The sequence below is a fragment of the Taudactylus pleione genome, unplaced genomic scaffold, assembly GCF_031769625.1.
Source record: "Taudactylus pleione unplaced genomic scaffold, aTauple2 ptg000018l, whole genome shotgun sequence".
In the NCBI taxonomy this organism is placed as follows: Eukaryota; Metazoa; Chordata; class Amphibia; order Anura; family Myobatrachidae; genus Taudactylus; species Taudactylus pleione.
Genome location: NW_028284420.1, coordinates 3588219 through 3605996, shown reverse-complemented (window position 1 = coordinate 3605996; position 17778 = coordinate 3588219). Strand labels below are relative to the sequence as shown.

Sequence of the window (17778 nt, the reverse complement as noted above, 5' to 3'; positions counted from 1 at the left end):
ACTGCAACCTACCCTCTGCGGTAGAACCTTGTCAGCCATTTTCCTTCTCTTCACTCTAAAATATGAACATTTTATACATTACAAAAAGGAAAACTGAATATACTGTAAGTAAACGATTTATCAGTAAATCTTATAACAAAGTGCAAGCATATATTATGCACAATAACTCACCCCCTTCTCTGGTTGGGTGCAGGAGGGTGTCCTTGTGCATTCAGAAGTCTTTTTCTAAAGGGCTCCATAAACATAGGGTTCACACCAGATCGCATGGGAGAACCTGCACTGTATCCAGGGAGCATGGATGATCCAACCGGCATACTCGGTCCTGGCATCCGGCCACCAGGAATCATCCCTGGACGCTGAAAAAAATGGTGAGAGTGAAAAATACACTAGTGAAAGGGAAAAAGATGGAAAGGTCAAAAGTAAAACAAAAAAGTTAGAAATATGATACGAATCCTGAAACACACAGATGGCAACAAAATAATGATTTTAGCACTGTACATTTGTCCTCACAGTAGCCATTTCCAATAGCGACTCCAGCCCAAAAGTAATTTTCAACATTGATTCCCGATCCTCTCCCAACATTAAAAGCCTAAACACGAGACGCTGTGGGACATACCCATTCTCTTAGCTCTGGTCTATGCCTTTTGCTAGTCTAATAGCCAGGACAATTCTAAATGTAGTGGACAGTCCGTGCTGGCTTCTATAAGTGACCAAACCTGCAATTAATACTCTGCATTAATACGCTACCGCAGACCCTGGCCTCATCCCTCCTGGAAAATGGAGAATGAATAAAGATATGGTAAAATGTAGAACACTATTTTTTTTCTTATGAAATTCTGCATCTGATTGATATGTCACATGACTACCTTCCTAATTAAAAAATTGGAGTTGCATCCAAGATGGCCAAATTCAAGCTGGCCACCATACTGGTGATATACCCTAAAAAGTTTTCCCCCACTCCCATATCATGTGTGTAGACACTGGATTAATATTTCCTTACTTATGTAAGGGCATACTGCAGCTCTACCTGTAGTTGAACTATAAATCCCAGCACACAAGAGAGCAAAACATAGCCTATATTTGGATTTTAGCTATAAATTTGGTATGAGCACTAAAATCAAAATATTAATAATTATATTGACAGAAAATGTGGATAAAAAATGTGCTGAATTGTTAACCAGGTGAATTGTAGCTTATGATTTACACATAGTGCTTTATGAATTATGCACACAAAATTGTGATTTACATGCAGTGACATGGTAATTATATCCAGAGATATTCATTCTAACCAAAGAAATACGAATTGTGCGGCATTAGAAAATAGAATATACAGAATGGATTTCAAATATTATATTGTATTGTAGGCATTCCAAGAGCTGCACTGTAACAAGACATGAATGCAATTCTAACATAGCTTAGTTACATATACCTCAATAAACATGTATTACAGCATAGACATTCACTTAATTCAAGGCTGAATTACATAAAGAGATTTAAGCTTCAATTAAATGTATGTGAATTCTAAATGGATTTTCTGATAGGTGCATGTTAATGATTTGAAAGGTTTCCCTATAGCAATGTGATATACAGATTGTTATATATATATATATATATATACCTGTATATATGATTTACTGTATATACAGAAACAGAAATATGAATTACATGAAAGAAATTATTAATTCAATCTGGACAATGTAATTGTTAAAATACAGATATTTTATATTTTAATACACATGATAGTCTGTTATATCAATTTAGGACACAAATTAAATCTAGTAAGTAAATATTGGAAGTAGAGCTAAATATATTTTGATATAGATGAAATTGTACTCTATTGTCATAAATTAACTTTGGCGTAAGAAAACCTTGCCAATTTAAACCTACATTACCCACTGCATGTTATATAGTTTACTAATCTCCAGGTTTTGCAATCTAGAGCCCAGCAGATCAACACCGTTTGGCACTTTAAAATTACTTAAATACAGTTAAGGGGCCTATCCATTAGACGACTTTTTTAAACGATCCGACCAAAACCAGGAGGTTTTGGACGCATCATTCAGAAAGTCGTCTAATGGACAGCCGGCAAGGACCAGCGATGCGCGTGCACGTTGGGTCCTTGCCAACCCCGACTATCTGTTGAACATGCTGGTCAACCTGACGACACTAGTCAGGTTCCACATGTTATGGTGCATACACACGGTCAGATTTGTCATATCTGCCAGATGAATGATTTGAACGATTGAACGATTTTTGACTGCATTAAAATGAATGGAATCGTCCAAGTCTGACTGCAAACACATCAGATGTCAGATATCGTTATCTGACCATCGGGAACGCGCATCGTTCATCGTTCAGGCTTGTCAGATTTTCCTTCAGATATGAACGATTGAATGATTTTTTAAATCGTTATCGTTCAGATCTGAAGAAAAATCTGACCATGTGTATGCATCATTAGCAGATAGGGAGGTCGGTCTCCTGCACTGAATGACGTTCAGTGAACGCCGTTCAGTGCGGGCACCGCACCTGGCGACCTGAAGGACTGAACGTTAGACGTTCAGTTTTTCACATCGCGTAATGGACAGGCCCCTTTACTGGTCCTCCCGCTCACGTCTCCTACCTAATTTTTCAGCCAAGACTGTGAGAAGCCCCCAAAAACCCTTGCAAAATAATTGCACAGAGCCACCCATGGGGCTTCAGTAATTGGAGGGGGAGGTTAAATGTAAAATGTAGATGGTAACGCAGCTTTAACTGTAAATAATCCAGAAACTTCTCAGGTAAACCTTTCTAATATGTAATAGCGTGTACTACAACATCTGTAGTCACTGATGTGGGTCAATAATTCCACTACCAAGTTTGCAGCAATATATGTAATTATATTACATTGTAATAATGCATACTACATTGCATTTTAAAATACATATCTTAATTTTGTGTAGTCTAGTTTCACTTTATCAATATTATTAAGGCCTCCAAGATCACTCCATTGCTCATTGTAAGTTTTCAGGAAAAATATACATATTACAAGAGTAGTATAGCCAGCAAGCATAACCTGATTTCTACAAAAACAAGAGATATGGTAAGAACTTACCTTTGTTATCTCTGTTTCTACGAAGTCCATAGGGTCCACAGGGTGACCTTGGGGGTATAGCTGGATCCTGGATCCTTGGGCACCACGGAGTTAAAGCTTTTAGCTGCTCCAAGGATGCACTTGGGTCCATCCTCCTCTATACCCCGCCCCCGAGCCACAGGCACCTCAGTTGGGTAAGCAGCCAAGGCCGGAGGAGGAGACGAAACAGAGAGAAGGAAGACTGGAACACACAAGAACCATACTCACAGAAATGGGAGACGGAAAACTGGTGACCAGTCACAGAGCCCATATGAAGCCAGGTGCGTCAGGGCGGGTGCCCTGTGGACCCTATGGACTTCGTAGAAACAGAGATAACAAAGGTAAGTTCTTACCATATCTCTTGTTTTCTACTGCAGCGTCCATAGGGGTCCACAGGGTGACCTTGGGGATCTCCCAAAGCAGTCCAACTAAGGGCGGGGACGCTCCTGTGCTGATAGGAGAACCCGGCGCCCAAAGGATGCATCCTGAGAGGCAAAGGTGTCAAACGCATAGAACCTCAAAAAGGTCTGAATGGAAGACCAGGTGGCCGCCTTACACAGCTGACCAGCTGAGGAGCCACGGCTAGCAGCCAAAGAAAGGCCCAGAAACCGAGTGGAATGAGCCTTAACAGAGGCTGGAACAGGTAAACCCTCCTGCATATAAGCCTCAATAATAACAGAACGAAGCCAACGGGCTAGAGTCTGTTTGTTGGCAGGCCAACCCCTCTTGTGAAAACCAAAGAGGATAAACAAAGAATCCAACTTCCTCACAGAACTATTCCGGTCCACATAAACCTGGAGAGCACGGACAACGTCTAAGGAAGCCTCCCCAGCCGAAAGATCAGGCGACTGTAAGGCTGGTACAACAACTTCCTGATTAATGTGGAACCTGGAAACCACCTTAGGCAGGAAATCAGGACGAGTGCGAAGCACCGCTCTGTCCTGATGAAAAACCAGAAAAGGGGGACGACAGGAAAGCGCCCCCAAATCTGAAACCCTCCTGGCAGAAGCAATTGCCAAGAGGAAAACCGTCTTAAAAGTTAGCCACTTGAGCTCCACTGACTCCAAGGGCTCAAAAGGAGGACCCTGTAAGGCCCGAAGAACCACCGCCAAATCCCACGGGGCCACAGGTGGCACAAAGGGAGGCTGGATTCTTAAAACACCCTGGAAAAAAATGTGTACATAGCAGCAATCCTGCGCTGGAACCACACCGACAGAGTAGACACGTGCACCTTCAGTGAGGAAAGACGTAAACCTAAGTCCAAACCTGACTGAAGGAAAAGCCAGAATACGCGAAACCATGAACACCTGGGGATCATATTTTCTGGCCTTGCACCACTGAAAGTAAGTGTGCCACACTCTGTGGTAGATCCTCGAGGAAGCAGGCTTGCGCGCCCTCAGCATGGTGGTAATAACGGAGCTAGAAAAGCCCCGAGACCTCAGGACGGCTGTCTCAAGAGCCACGCCGTCAAAGATAGTCGACCCAGATCCAGGTGAAGACAGGGCCACTGAGACAACAGGTCCCGCCGTTGAGGTAGGAGGTACGGAGCGTCGATGGACAGGTTCCGCAGATCGGAGTACCATGGCCTTCTGGGCCACGCTGGGGCCACCAGGATCAGTGTGCCTCCGTCCTGCTTGAACTTGCGCAGGACCCGAGGCAGCAGAGATATCGGAGGGAACAAGTAAGCCAGGTGAAACAGCCATTTCACCGACAGCGCGTCTATCAGAATGGATGGAATGGAACTGGACAAACTCCACCATGTCGAATGCCGACACCATGGACCCCAAAACTCTCATCGCTGAGTGCACCGACACTCTGCCCCTGCTCAGACAACTGTGAATCCGCAGCTGTAAGGAGGAGACCTTCTCTGGAGTCAGAAAAATCTGTTGCTGACGAGTCCAGCAGGGCCCCCAAATGAACCATCTGCTGTGATGGGATGAGGGAGGACTTCTTCCAGTTGATCAACCACCCGTGCGCCTGTAGACAAGCGACCGTCAGGTGGAGATGCTGGATCAGTACCTCCGGGGAGTTTGCCAGCAAGAGGAGGTCATCTAGATAGGGTAGCAACCGTATCCCCTGGCTCCGAAGGTGAGCCGCCATGACTGCCATCACCTTGGTAAATACCCTTGGTGCCGTGGAGAGGCCAAAGGGTAGAGCCCTGAATTGGTAGCGGTTGTGGAGAATAGCAAACCGCAGAAACCGTTGGTGCGATGTTGCTATAGGCACATGGAGGTAGGCGTCCTGGATATCCAGGGAGACCATATAATCCCCCGGTTCCATCGCCAGAATGATGGAACGCAAAGTTTCCATCCTGAATTTGGGAACCCTGAGAAACCTGTTCAGGGGTTTCAAATTGAGGATGGGGCGATGAGAGCCATTGGGTTTCTGCACCAGAAACAGCGTAGAGTAATACCCCATCCCATGTTGAGATTGTGGTACGGGTATAATGACCCGCGCCGTCAGCAAGGCCTCTATGGCTTCCTGAACCTGCAAGGCCTTGGTTTTGTCCTGAGAAGGACTCGTGCAAAAAAACTGGCGAGGCGGCCTGTGCCGAAAAGACAGGGCGTACCCCTGGGAGACCACTTCTCGCACCCAGGCATCCGTGGTGGTATTGTGCCAGCACTGGGCAAATTGAAGAAGTCGGCCTCCTGCTCTGGGGTCCCCAGAGGGAGGCCCGTCCCATCATGCAGAAGGTTTATCGTCTTGCTTGGAAGAAGGCCGCCTAGCACTCCAGGCTTGCTTCTTTGGCTTTGAGGCGGTCTTGGTTGCGGACTGCCTCGGGAAGGACTGACCCTTTGCCTTGCCCTGAACCTGAAAGGAGCGAAAGGCCGAGCTCCGGACCTTAGCAGGTGTCGTAGCTGAAGGGAGGAAGGCTGACTTGGATTTTGCCAGGGTATCTACTATTTTGTCCATGTCCGGACCAAATAGTAACTCTCCATTAAAAAGTAAGGCCTCCAAGCCTTTCTTTGAATCAGCATCCGTTCTCCAAGACCTCAACCACAAGGATCTGTGAGCAGACACTGCTGCCGCCGAAACCCTAGAGGTCAGCAGGCTAGCATCCAAAGATGCTTCTCCAATGTAGGAAGCGGCATCTCTCATCTGTCCTAACAACGCCCTCTGGACATCCGAAGCTTCATCCGTAAACGTATCCTCCAAGGCGTTGGCCCAACCCTCAATGGCCTTGGCCACCCAGGAGATGGCCATGGACGGCCGGGCTACAGCCCCTGATAGAGAGTAAATAGACTTTAGACAAGTCTCCACCTTCCTGTCCGTAGGATCCTTCAGCGAGGATATAGACGGCAATGGCAAAGTAGCACTCCTGATGAGGCGTGTTACATGGGAATCGACCGCAGGCGGAGTTTCCCATTTCTTACAATGCGCCTCTGGAAACGGATAATTGGACGCCAACCGCTTCTGTGGCAGGAATCGCTTACTGGGCGTCTGCCAGGCCACCGCCATGTGATCCGTCAACTGATCAAACAAGGGGAACGCTGCAGAAGTAACCTTAGCTTTTTTAAAACTAGGATACCTCGACTTGGGAGCGGGTGCCTCATCCTCAATCAGAAGAATGGCCCGCACCGCCCTAACCAGAGCCCGCACATTGATGGAAGACTTAGTGTCTACCTCCTGGACTGAGGCATCTGAGGCTGAGTCATCCTGCACCTCAACATCATCCGAGGACCCCTCAGAGTCCGAAAAATGCGCAGCCTGCGCCATAACTGTGCGTTTAGACGCCCTGGAGGGCACGTCACTGCGCAACATCGACTGAAAAGCCGAAGATGCTGCCGCCAAATCTTGGACAGTGTGGGAAAGCGCATCCACCCAGGGTGGAGGAGCTGCCACAAGAGCCTGAAACGGCACCACAGCCTGCTGCGCCACAGGGGTGGACTGTATATACATTGGCAACCCCACATAGGGACCAACAGGCTGAGACCCCGGGGGAGTCTGCAATAATTGTGGGACACCCGGGGAATGGGGGATGGTAGGCTGGGGCAACGCCCTAGTAGGGACGGCAGTCGGAACCGACAGACGGTCCGCGATGGACACCAGCACCTGGGAAAACATCGCCCATGGTGGCTCCTGCGACATAGGAGGTTTAGACGTACCAGGGACCGCCTGGCACCGTCCGCACAGGCCGTCCTGTGACAAATCCTCCCTATCCACTCCTGCAGAACAGCGCCTGCAGGAGAACAATACCGGAGCCACAGAGTGCTCAATCTCCTCCTCAGACATGACAGACTATATAGTTAAATATACATTTATGACATAGGAAGAAAACGTGCGCACTCACCAGTGTGCTGGACAACAGCCCACAATATGGCCCTGTGTAGCACACAACTGTATGTGACGGACCTCACAAATACGTGATCTATATAAGTGAGGTCAGTAGAAACACCCTTCCCCCGCACACCTGTAGGGCTTGTAGGAGAAGGAAAGGGTTAGGTATAGGCTGACAGTAAGTAGAAATTAGCACAGACAGGCAGCACTAGCAAAAGTCACATACCATGCAGGAAGATATACTCATTGCACCTTTCCACTACAATCAACCTGCCCAGATTCAGTGTCTGGGAGGGCTATAGTGCTGTGTACACTGTCCTTTTGCAGGGGAGAGGTACACAGGGGGACCGGTCTGCGTGCTCCCTGAGAGTATCTGCGCTGCCACTTGGGAGAAAATGGCTGCTGGAGACCTCAGAGGAGGAGTGGCCGAGTAGCTGAGGGGAGGAGCACCTAGACAGGGAAGGCTTCCTCCCCTGGCTAGCCATTAACCCTCGGGTTGCCGGCATCCCGCTTGCCGCATTATTCACCCTGGTGGTATAGTGGTCTGGCGGGGTATGCCTCCGATGGAGGGGGAGCCCACCGCCACCGCTAGCGCCCCCGGTCTGTCCCCTAGACCGGGGGCATGGGACTGCATTTAAAAGGAACCCGCGCACCGCCGCTAATCAGCGGTGCGCAGCTTACCTTGATCTCCCTGGCGTCTCCGGCAGCAGTCCCGGGGGAAACCAGAGTCCGGCTAGTACAGACTCTGGCTTCCCCCGCCGCGATCCCCAGTTCAGTGCTGGCGTCGTGGCGCCAGCAGGGAGAAGGAGCGGCAGCGTGGGCGTCTGTACAGATAGCCCATCGCTGCCGCTCTGGAGAAAAAAACTTAAAGTTAAAAAATAAAATAAAAGCTTTAGGAGGCTGCTCCTGCAGCCCCCCCCCGCAGGGTGACCCGACTCCGGCCGGGCACCATCTTAAACTGAGGTGCCTGTGGCTCGGGGGCGGGGTATAGAGGAGGATGGACCCAAGTGCATCCTGGGAGCAGCTAAAAGCTTTAACTCCGTGGTGCCCGAGGATCCAGGATCCAGCTATACCCCCATGGTCACCCTGTGGACCCTGCAGTAGAAAGATGAATTACATACAGAGAGATGTGGTGTGCATAGCTTGATATATGGTGAACATTGTGTTATTAGTATCTATCATGTATTAGGATGCTCACAATTCATGTACTGTATTATGTGCAATTGTAATTTTGACCAAAGTGCATGCATCAACTACAAATTCCAGCACTGTGTAAGCTAGACTCTGCAATGTGAATGAATACAATTTACATGGTAAAGAACCAGAGGCTATATTATGCTTCTTTTTTTATGTACTAATAATTGTTCTGCTGTAACCTTTTAATATATATAATACCTTTGTCTTTTTGCTGCTGCTGTTTGCCATAGATAGCTATGGGACTATATTATGTTCTAAGGAATTATAGTGGAAATATATCAAACTTTGTAAAGAATGAGCCATTTCCCATCAGCTTCTGCCTATCATTCTGTAGAATGTATTGTATATAGTACATGATAAATGCTAGCTATAAGCTGATTAGTTGCAACTTCTAAGCTCTTTAGAAGGTTTGACAAATTTCCCCTTATGTTTCAAATGTGCTACCTCATTTGCTAACTGACAGCCAATCAGCAAGTCATACAGGGGACCGGGAAACAACCCCAATCCAAACGGCAAACAGGGACAGTAAAAAATAGGAGGCAGATGATACAGAAACGGTTACAGTTAGACAAGTATTGGAGAAGTGTAACATAATTCTTATATAGATTTATTAAAGTGAATACAATAACATACAGATTCTGTAACCATTTAATGGTTACAACACACACAAAATGACTTGTTTATTTATTTATTTTATTTATTAACAGTTTCTTATATAGTGCAGCATATTCCGTTGCACTTGTTCTTAACAATATTCCTTTATTCATTTTACGTAGGTGACCATTTAGCTGTGTGTATTTTCATGTTACGGAAGACCTTTCACCTAGAGCAGAGGTTCCCAAACTCGGTCCTTAAACCTGAATCGGTCCATGTTTTAAGGATAAGCATGTTTGGGCACAGTTGGTTTAATTAGTACATCAGTCTTTTGATTTAACCATGTGTGCTCAACCATGGATATCCTTAAAACATGGACCGTTAGGGTGCCTTGAAGACCGAGTTTGGCAACCTCTGACCTACAGGTTGCCAGGGTAGCTTAGGACTGACCAGTGAGGTGCAAAGTTTTACTTTAATGTTGCTGCTCCTGCTTTTGCACCCAGCAACCCCACTTGTGTGATTTTTGCAGTATAATTGCAGTGTCACGTCACACCATCCATTTCACTCAATCGTTGCTTTCCTATTAATTGCTGTTTTGACTCACAGTAATCATCTTGGTGAAATAACTGGACCATGTATATTTATAATTAAAAGGTTATATTTTCAGAATTTGTATATTCTTTTATATTTGTTGGGCTGCTAGCTAGAAAAATCCTTATCTGTGTCTATAAATCTGCATATGGAAATCCTAAATCAGTCAATCATCCAAAACAATGTGTGCTAGCACATATTGGCTCAGACAGCTTGAAGCAAAGGCATATATAATGTCATATAAAAAAAGAAGACACTTTGCTGCTCTGCTGTACCGTCCTATTGTGCGCTAATAGCTTGTTCACCACAAGAACTGTACTGTTCTCTTTTGTGCAAAGATTGGAGATAGGGAAATTTCAGGATGTACGCTGGGTCTGTTCATGTCATGCAATAAAAGAAGGGTAATGACTTACTGGCTGTCATGTAAATAGAGTTACTAAGAGGTCCCTTCTGAGTATTTTCATGTTGCGTTAAATTAGTTATCTAACTTAAATATATTTCACTTTGCTTTTCAGACATATTCATATTCAGTTTTAATTGCAGTTGATGTGCTTATTTGACATACACATTTGAATATATACAGTAAGTACTATGGGGCCGGATATGCAAATGATTCCCTCGCAAGTTGCGTCCCTAAGTTCGGATCGGTAGCTGGCCGACCAAGGGGAGGAAGCGGCCGGAATTAAAAAAAATACGCCCCCTTCTCGTACGCATTGCACGTCATCTCCAGGCATATAAGGATTAATCGAGACCATTGGGAACCATCGGAACTGGTCGTAGAGCTTAAGGTTGACCATACCCTCTCTTAAGCTCTACGATCATGTCAGTGTAAAAACCTCCCATGTCACATGACGCTACTTTGTTAATTATGCACTCCCATAAACCGTATGCACTCCCATAAAACGCCGTTTGCATAATTAGGCACGCCTGCATTCGGATCTCCACTCCCCCGTTTTCAAGCACCTTCCCCTGTTACCACCCACAAACGCCTCCATCTGTCACTCAAAACTACCGACCTGGCTGTGTTCAAGGAGAGAGAAATTTCTGATCGTAGCGGCTAGTTTGCGCACGCGCATTGCGAACTTTACGCATGCGCTGTATAGCGAACATCGTTGGCGTACGACCGTGCGGCCGCTTTGACCGACTCTGAATGAGGTCCCATGTGTGTTTGTATTTAGTGTGTGGCTGGGTACTGTAATTAATATGTCAGTGTGTCTGCCAAGTCCATATCAGTTTTACAGGTTTTGGAACCACCTCCCTAAAAAACAATCTACTCCCAGTTTTGAAAGTAGGTGGATGCTCTGGAAAGTAGTCACATAAAGGTCCACCCTACTACCACTTTAGTTTCTCACCCCTTATTTATATAAACTTTTCATTTTTTCTCTAAAATAAATGCTGATTTTTGCCTCATTTATGAGTTAAATTAATTGTGACACTGAAGGGGAATTGGGAGAGACCATGGTGACTTTTGGACTAATGGGTCTATTTTCTAACTGGAGAAAAGTTAATTCTCCTGAGAAAATGAGAAAAAGGCATTCTCCAAGGAATGAGCCAGTAATTCTTTCTCTGGATAAATAAATTTTCTCCATCTCATACTGGCGTTTTGCAGTGACGGGGGTACTTGCCCGTTTTAAGATTCATCATCTCTTGACGTTTATGGCTGGTATAAAGTTTATCTTTTCAATTGAGGTACATGTTGCTGATCTCTGAATAATCGTGGAACTGCTGCAGTTATTAGGTATCCGTATCGCAGGTGATATTTTAACCGCTGTCCCTGCGAGTTATATCCACAGCATTTAGCAGAAGTCTTTCACATTTGCGAAAGACTTCTCTTGTGGAAGCTGACACTGCGCATGTGCACAGTGTCAGCCTCTGGAGCCGACCAGGGGCTGCGAGAGAGAGATTAAAAGATCTGAAAATCTGTAAATTACCGGGACCAAACTCCGAAAAGGTCAGCTTTTTGGAGTTTTGTACATAGGGGTCAGATCGTAGTCCCCATTGATAATAATGGGGACTGCGACCTACAGTGCTTATTAGCACTGTGCAATTAGTACATAGCTACAATACCTAAAATTATGCAGTTCCTACATAATTTCATGAAAAAAACCTTGATACCTAGACCCCCATGTCATATTTCACAGCCATGAAAATGGTGTACTTAGCAGTATATAATGGGAGGCGGCTTTTCTGACGAGTATTATAAGACTGCACTGTGGGCCTGATTCAGACCCGCTCGCAAGCGCATAGCGATCGCAAGCGGGTCGATGTGGCTCACTACAAAAGGGGCGGCTGTCGATGTTGATCGACAGCTCGCCCCGTTTTGTAGGCGTGGCGGGGGGGGTGGCTTCACAAACTGAGGCGTTCCCATGTGAGCGCCTGCCATTTGTGGGCGACCCCACTGACATCAGTGGGAGAGCTTCCGGTGAGAACTGATGTCAGTGGGAGAGCTTTGGCTCTATTAGAGCCAGAAACTCTCTGGGGCTTGCGGCCACAAGACCCTACCACAAGGGTCTCGTTGCAAGCCCCAATGGTCGCGATGGTCTTGCCAATCGCGTCAATCATCCTGGCCGCTCGCAATAGCCGTGGGTGGTCACCCACAGCTATACGAGCGACAAAAAAACACAAAAACCGCCCAGATTCAGAGCGAACGCTCTTTCAGAGCGTCCGGCTCTGAATCAGGGCCTGTAGTCACAGTAGTGAAAGGAGAAATGAGTTAGCTAGGGAAGGATCAGTGTGAATTCTCTGTCACTGCATAACGCCAGCCTGAGATAGAGAAAGGTTTTCTATCCTGGGAAAGAATTACTGTCATGTTCATTGCTTGATAAATGGCATCAGGCAGCTCTTCCCATAGCTTAGAACGGTAGAACATTAGCCAAAGAAAACTGGTACAGCTGTAGAAATCTATGATTTTCTCAGTGAGAAACACTCAATGAATTGAATAAAGCATTAATTTTCTCCAGAGAACTGACTCCAGTTAGTAAATAGACCTCAGAAGGAGTATTCACGTTCGGTCATATTTGGTATTCATTAGATACGCAGATCAGTTCCTGCGCATGCTCAAAAGAGATTATGGCAAGGAGCCAGAGATAAACCTCACTCTGCAGCATATGGCTGGCACCGATAGAGAGAAAATATACAGCTGAGGAAAGGTGTATCATCAGAGATTGCCTGCACTTCAGTGATAAATACTGGAGGAAAGGTAACTTCTCTACCAGCAAGAATTGGTAAATCTGAACTCCGGCCACTACTGTGGGGCCTATGTATCAAAGCTTGATGAGAGATAAATTGTGATAGAAAAAGTATTAACCCATCAGCTCCTAACTGTCATTTTTCAAACACACCCTATAAAATGTAAGTTAGAAGCTGATTGGTTGGTGATTTATATCTCACAATTTTATCTCTCATCAAGTTTTGATACATAGGCCCCTAAGCATTAGTAAACAGAGAATTGGTATGTAATGCCGGCGGCTGTTTAGCCGCCGGATCAGATACCGACAGCGGCAGCCCAACGGGTCTAATTCCCCACTGCAGCAGGTAAGTACTCTAACCCTCCAGTCTCTCAACAATAACCTTACCTTAGTGGTGCCTAGCCCTGTGAGTGCCGGGATATCGGCGGGTGGGATAGCGCCCGCCGGTATCCTGACCATATCCCGTAAACAGACCCTTATGTGTCACTTTGGTCAGTTTGAATAGTTTTATAATATTTGTTGAAGTTCCCTTTTCCAAAGAGGTATAACTGAAAAGTATACATACACAGGCATGACACCTGATCTCCAGGAACTGAAAAGGTTGTGAAGAATACAAGTCCTTTTGATGGTAAGTAAAGGCTGTATAGTCTAAAGCAGGGAGTACCACTTTAACAAATGCTTCTTCTCAACCCTTTTATCGAATATAAATAACTCCCACAAAAATAAACCTTATTTTTGCACATCAGTGCAAAACTAGATACACCTGTCCATTGATTCATGGTTAGTAAGGAACGCCCAACTCCTCCCATAGCTCATTGCAAGCTTTTACACTCCCACAGGCCCCACCATCTTAGCTGCAAACCCATACACTTGCTGTCTAGTAAGCCCAGGTGCAAGTGTGCAGGTGTCACATCCAAAATCAGCATTTTGCTGTGGTTTACACTTGTTCAGTTCATAAATGTTAATGAATGTGTTTTTCTCTACTTGGATATGTGGCTTTGTAGTGTGGCGCTTGTGTGTAGTTTCATTTGTATGAATTTATAGTTAATGAATGGGGCTGATTCTGAGTGGGAGCAAATCAAAAATGAAAAGAAGTAGCCGGGCACCTGGACAAACCATGATGCAATACAAGGGGTGCAAATACACCTCACGTATTTTGCATGCAGGGTAAATAGCGTCTGCTTTTGCATGTAGCCCACAAATGCTGGACAGCTTTTTCTCTACAATGCAATACAGATTTCAGCTAGGACACGCCCCTGCCAGATCTATAGCTCTGTGCACATTTTACATCTCCCACAGTGCAACATGGATTTTCCAAGGTGTACATTTTTTTTAGTTTTACTCCCAACTCCCCATCAACCTCCAAAGTAGGGCATTGTGGTTTACTGTTTAAGTTAATTAATGGGACAGTTGATAGTTACTTCATACAATGGGCTCAACTTACTATTGAAATATAACCCCTTTAGCGCTCGCTAAAGGGTTATACCATCTTTCTGTATTTAGTAAAGAGCGGTAATCTTAGATTGTTGCTGTTTTTACAGCATCACTCTCGCCATCTTTTAGATGGCAAGAGTGATGCGGGCCCCATTGCTGGCAATGGAGACCTGGCGGTCTTCAGCAAAGCCTTCCAGGCACTGCCGGGTCTCCTTCAGCAAAGCCTTCAAGGCACTGCCGGGTCTCCATGTCATGCACATGCGCAGATGGATCGTCGAGCATGTGCATAACACTGGGGCCCCGTTGCTAGCAGCGCTAGGCTTCCAGCAGCCCAGCGGAGGACCTCGCCGAGGACCTAGACTTCGCTGGACCTTGCCGCAGGTTTTACTCATAGCTGATTGAATCAACCCCTAAGTGTATTTTGTTGTGTTTGGAAGTAGACAAATATAATGTATTGTTGTAAGAAGTTATTTTTGTGCCTTCCAAAGCTCTTGGACTTATGACTATGCATTAATCTGTCATTAGCATGATAAAATAAATGTTTAATATCGAGTTTGTAGTCATTGTTTGTAGTCATTGTAAGGTTCTATCTGTATTTTCGTAGATTCAACTCAGGACCCTTGGGAATAGCTTTGCTTGTGAGAGAGTAGGGGCGAGACCTTGATAATGCTCCTACTCATCAGACCTCCATTAGAACGCTATGAATGCATGCTTGAACAAACAGATATGATACCTGTATATATATATATATATATATATATATATATATGGAGGCAATCGGGAAGCCGACTGCCTAAATACCGGCAGCCGGCTTCCCGACTGTCTTATCCCAGCATGGGTGAAATGCCGGGCGTCTAGATATAGATGCCCGCATTTCCCCGACGCTGGGAGACCGGCGCCCGGCATCACGATCGTACTGATGCCGGGCGCCGCGAGCGGACAGCCGCGGGGGGGGAGGGTTAGGTTTAGGGCTCCCAGGGGGGACTTAGGGTTAGGCACCCCCCCGGGAGGGTTAGGCTAGGGGGAGGGAGGGTTTGGGTTAGGCACCCCCGGGGGAGACTTAGGGTTAGGCACCCCCCCGGGGGACTTAGGTTTAGGCAGCGGGGAAGGGGGTGGTTAGGGTTAGGCACTTAGAGGGGGGATTAGGGTTAGGCACTTGGGGGGGAAGTTAGGGTTAGGCACCCCTAAGGAGGGTTAGGGTTAGGGGGGTTAGGTTAGTGGATACTTACCTATCCACGATCGGGATTTCCAGCGCTGTCGGGCTTCCGCTGCGTCGCACTCTGCTTCTGTCGGGCTGCCGCTGACGGGAATCGAACCGCCGGCCATGCGGCTGACGGTATTTCATACCAATTCCATATATATATATATATATATATATATATATATATATATATATATATATAGTTTTTAGAACAATACTGGATAGAGTGCCAGAAGCACGACAGGTATAGTCTCTTGATGATACTGTATTTAGAACTGTAGTGAGCAGCAACAGGTAGCAGATGACCACAGCAAAGTGACTGTGGTACTGATGGCAGCCTGCAAGTGATGATGATAGTGGAGTGCTGCAATGTATTGATAGATGGGTGCACCAGAGTGTAGTGGGACACCTGCTAGAATGAGTGTGAAGTGCAGAACAGCCCAGATGGTAGATTCTGGGGATGAATGCGGTTTGAATGTATGCAGGACGCACTTATACGCAGTTAGCTGGTGCTATAGTCAGTATACACTAGAATGCAGGACACTGTACTGTAAGCGCAGGATACTGGAAACTGATTCAAGTGCAGATGCTAAGTCAGATGCAGATACACTTTGTAAGTGCAGAACACTGAATCTGAGTCAGATGCAGATGCACTTTGTAAGTGCAGAACACTGGAAGCCGAGTCAAGTGCAGAGGCACTCTGTAACCAGATGCACTTTGTAAGCACAGAACACTGGAGTCAAATGCAGATACTGGAATAGAGCTGGAAGCATCTACAGCCAGGAGCTAGTGTTGCCGCTATGCTGTTCAGCGGGGCACCACGCCTTGCCCTTATGGCGGCGTCCCGCTGAAATAGCTAACCCCAACTATAGACCGCAGAGTCCTGCGCAAGCGGTAAGGTCCAGTGAAACAATCACTGGCGAGTGAATAGATGCCGTGCGCATGCGGACTAGGAACTAGGTGTTTAGTATTAGTATTTTTGTCGCAAAGGAATTGGTATAAAGTCACAGATTAAGCACAACGATATGTGGAACGGGTCACTCGCTGCGGACCTCTGTCTTTTGCCTTTTTACCCAGATTGCATACTTTTCTTGACTTTTCATCTTAATTAACTTACACTTTACTAAATTGAAGAAAATCACAGATTAAGAGGTATATATTTAAAATAAAAGTTGCATGGTGCGCCAGTCAGGGCTATTTAGTGTGATTTGAGGATAGGTGTATGTGGACACGTCTGTAATTTGGCTTAATTATTGTGGAGAAAATTTAAACACTGTAATTAGTAAATGGAGTGTTAATCTGTAGTTAGTGTGCATTTGTCTTACATTAGTTTGTAATAATTATGGCTTTATAAGTTGAGCGATAGTGGGCCTGACTCAGCAAGGAACGCACGGATGCAGACGCGTGCAATCAGTTGATGGTTTTGCACTGCGTATGCATTGCGTGCACGAACCGGCCAGTGCGATGGAGTATGTGTACGCAGGGAGTCTGCAGCCCCCCAGGGACAAGTGATAGATAGGAAGTGCCGTGTGTGGGTGGTGACGGGGGAGTGGTCAGGCAAATGCCGGCGTGCCTGTAAGTTTGGACGGCTTTTCCGGGGCGTGCATAATTAAGCCCTTTTGGCAACGGACGCAGCCTGATGTCTAGTTACACACAGGAAGTCTCGCTATGTCTGTGGGAGGGGAGGGTCAATCACTGTTGTGCGTATGGTTCCGATGGTTCTCGACGTTACCAATGTTTCCGCTGTCTTGCCAGGTATAGAGGACGCAAGTAAATGGAAGTGGGTGGTATTATGTAGTGCTGAGTGTCTGCTTATTCTGCTGCAATTGCCTTGCATATGCACTCATTAGCATATTCTCGCAGCGACCGGGTCTGCATCCATGCGTTCCTTGCTGAATCAGGCCCACTGTCTTTAGTAAGGGTGTGAATTTAGTTAGTGGGAAGACTTTTCTGTTAGTGTGTAAGATGCCTGCACAATAGTTTAGGAGTTTTTGGCTACCAGTTAAAAAGAAAGATAAATTATTTGTTTTGACACAAGGAATTGTTGTGGTCAGTGTGTGAATATTTAGTTAGTGATGGGTATTAACATTTCATGGCACATCATTTTATGTATATCCAATTTTTATATTGTTCCCTAACTATAGCAATAGGCAGTCATATAGACATAATGAACATACTATAATCCA

The 17778-nt window shown here is 45.9% G+C and overlaps 1 protein-coding gene across 1 annotated transcript in view; it reads right to left on the bottom strand.

Annotated features, from left to right (window-relative positions):
• The window catches only part of SMARCD2 (SWI/SNF related BAF chromatin remodeling complex subunit D2), a 46873-nt gene that overhangs the window by 18719 nt on the left and 10376 nt on the right, over nucleotides 1-17778 (bottom strand). The window contains exons 2-3 of the mRNA XM_088442365.1: nucleotides 172-356; nucleotides 13-55 (exon numbers count right to left, since the gene is read on the bottom strand). Of these exons, the coding sequence (XP_088298491.1) occupies nucleotides 13-55; nucleotides 172-356 (228 nt within the window). The remainder of the gene's footprint in view (nucleotides 1-12; nucleotides 56-171; nucleotides 357-17778) is intronic.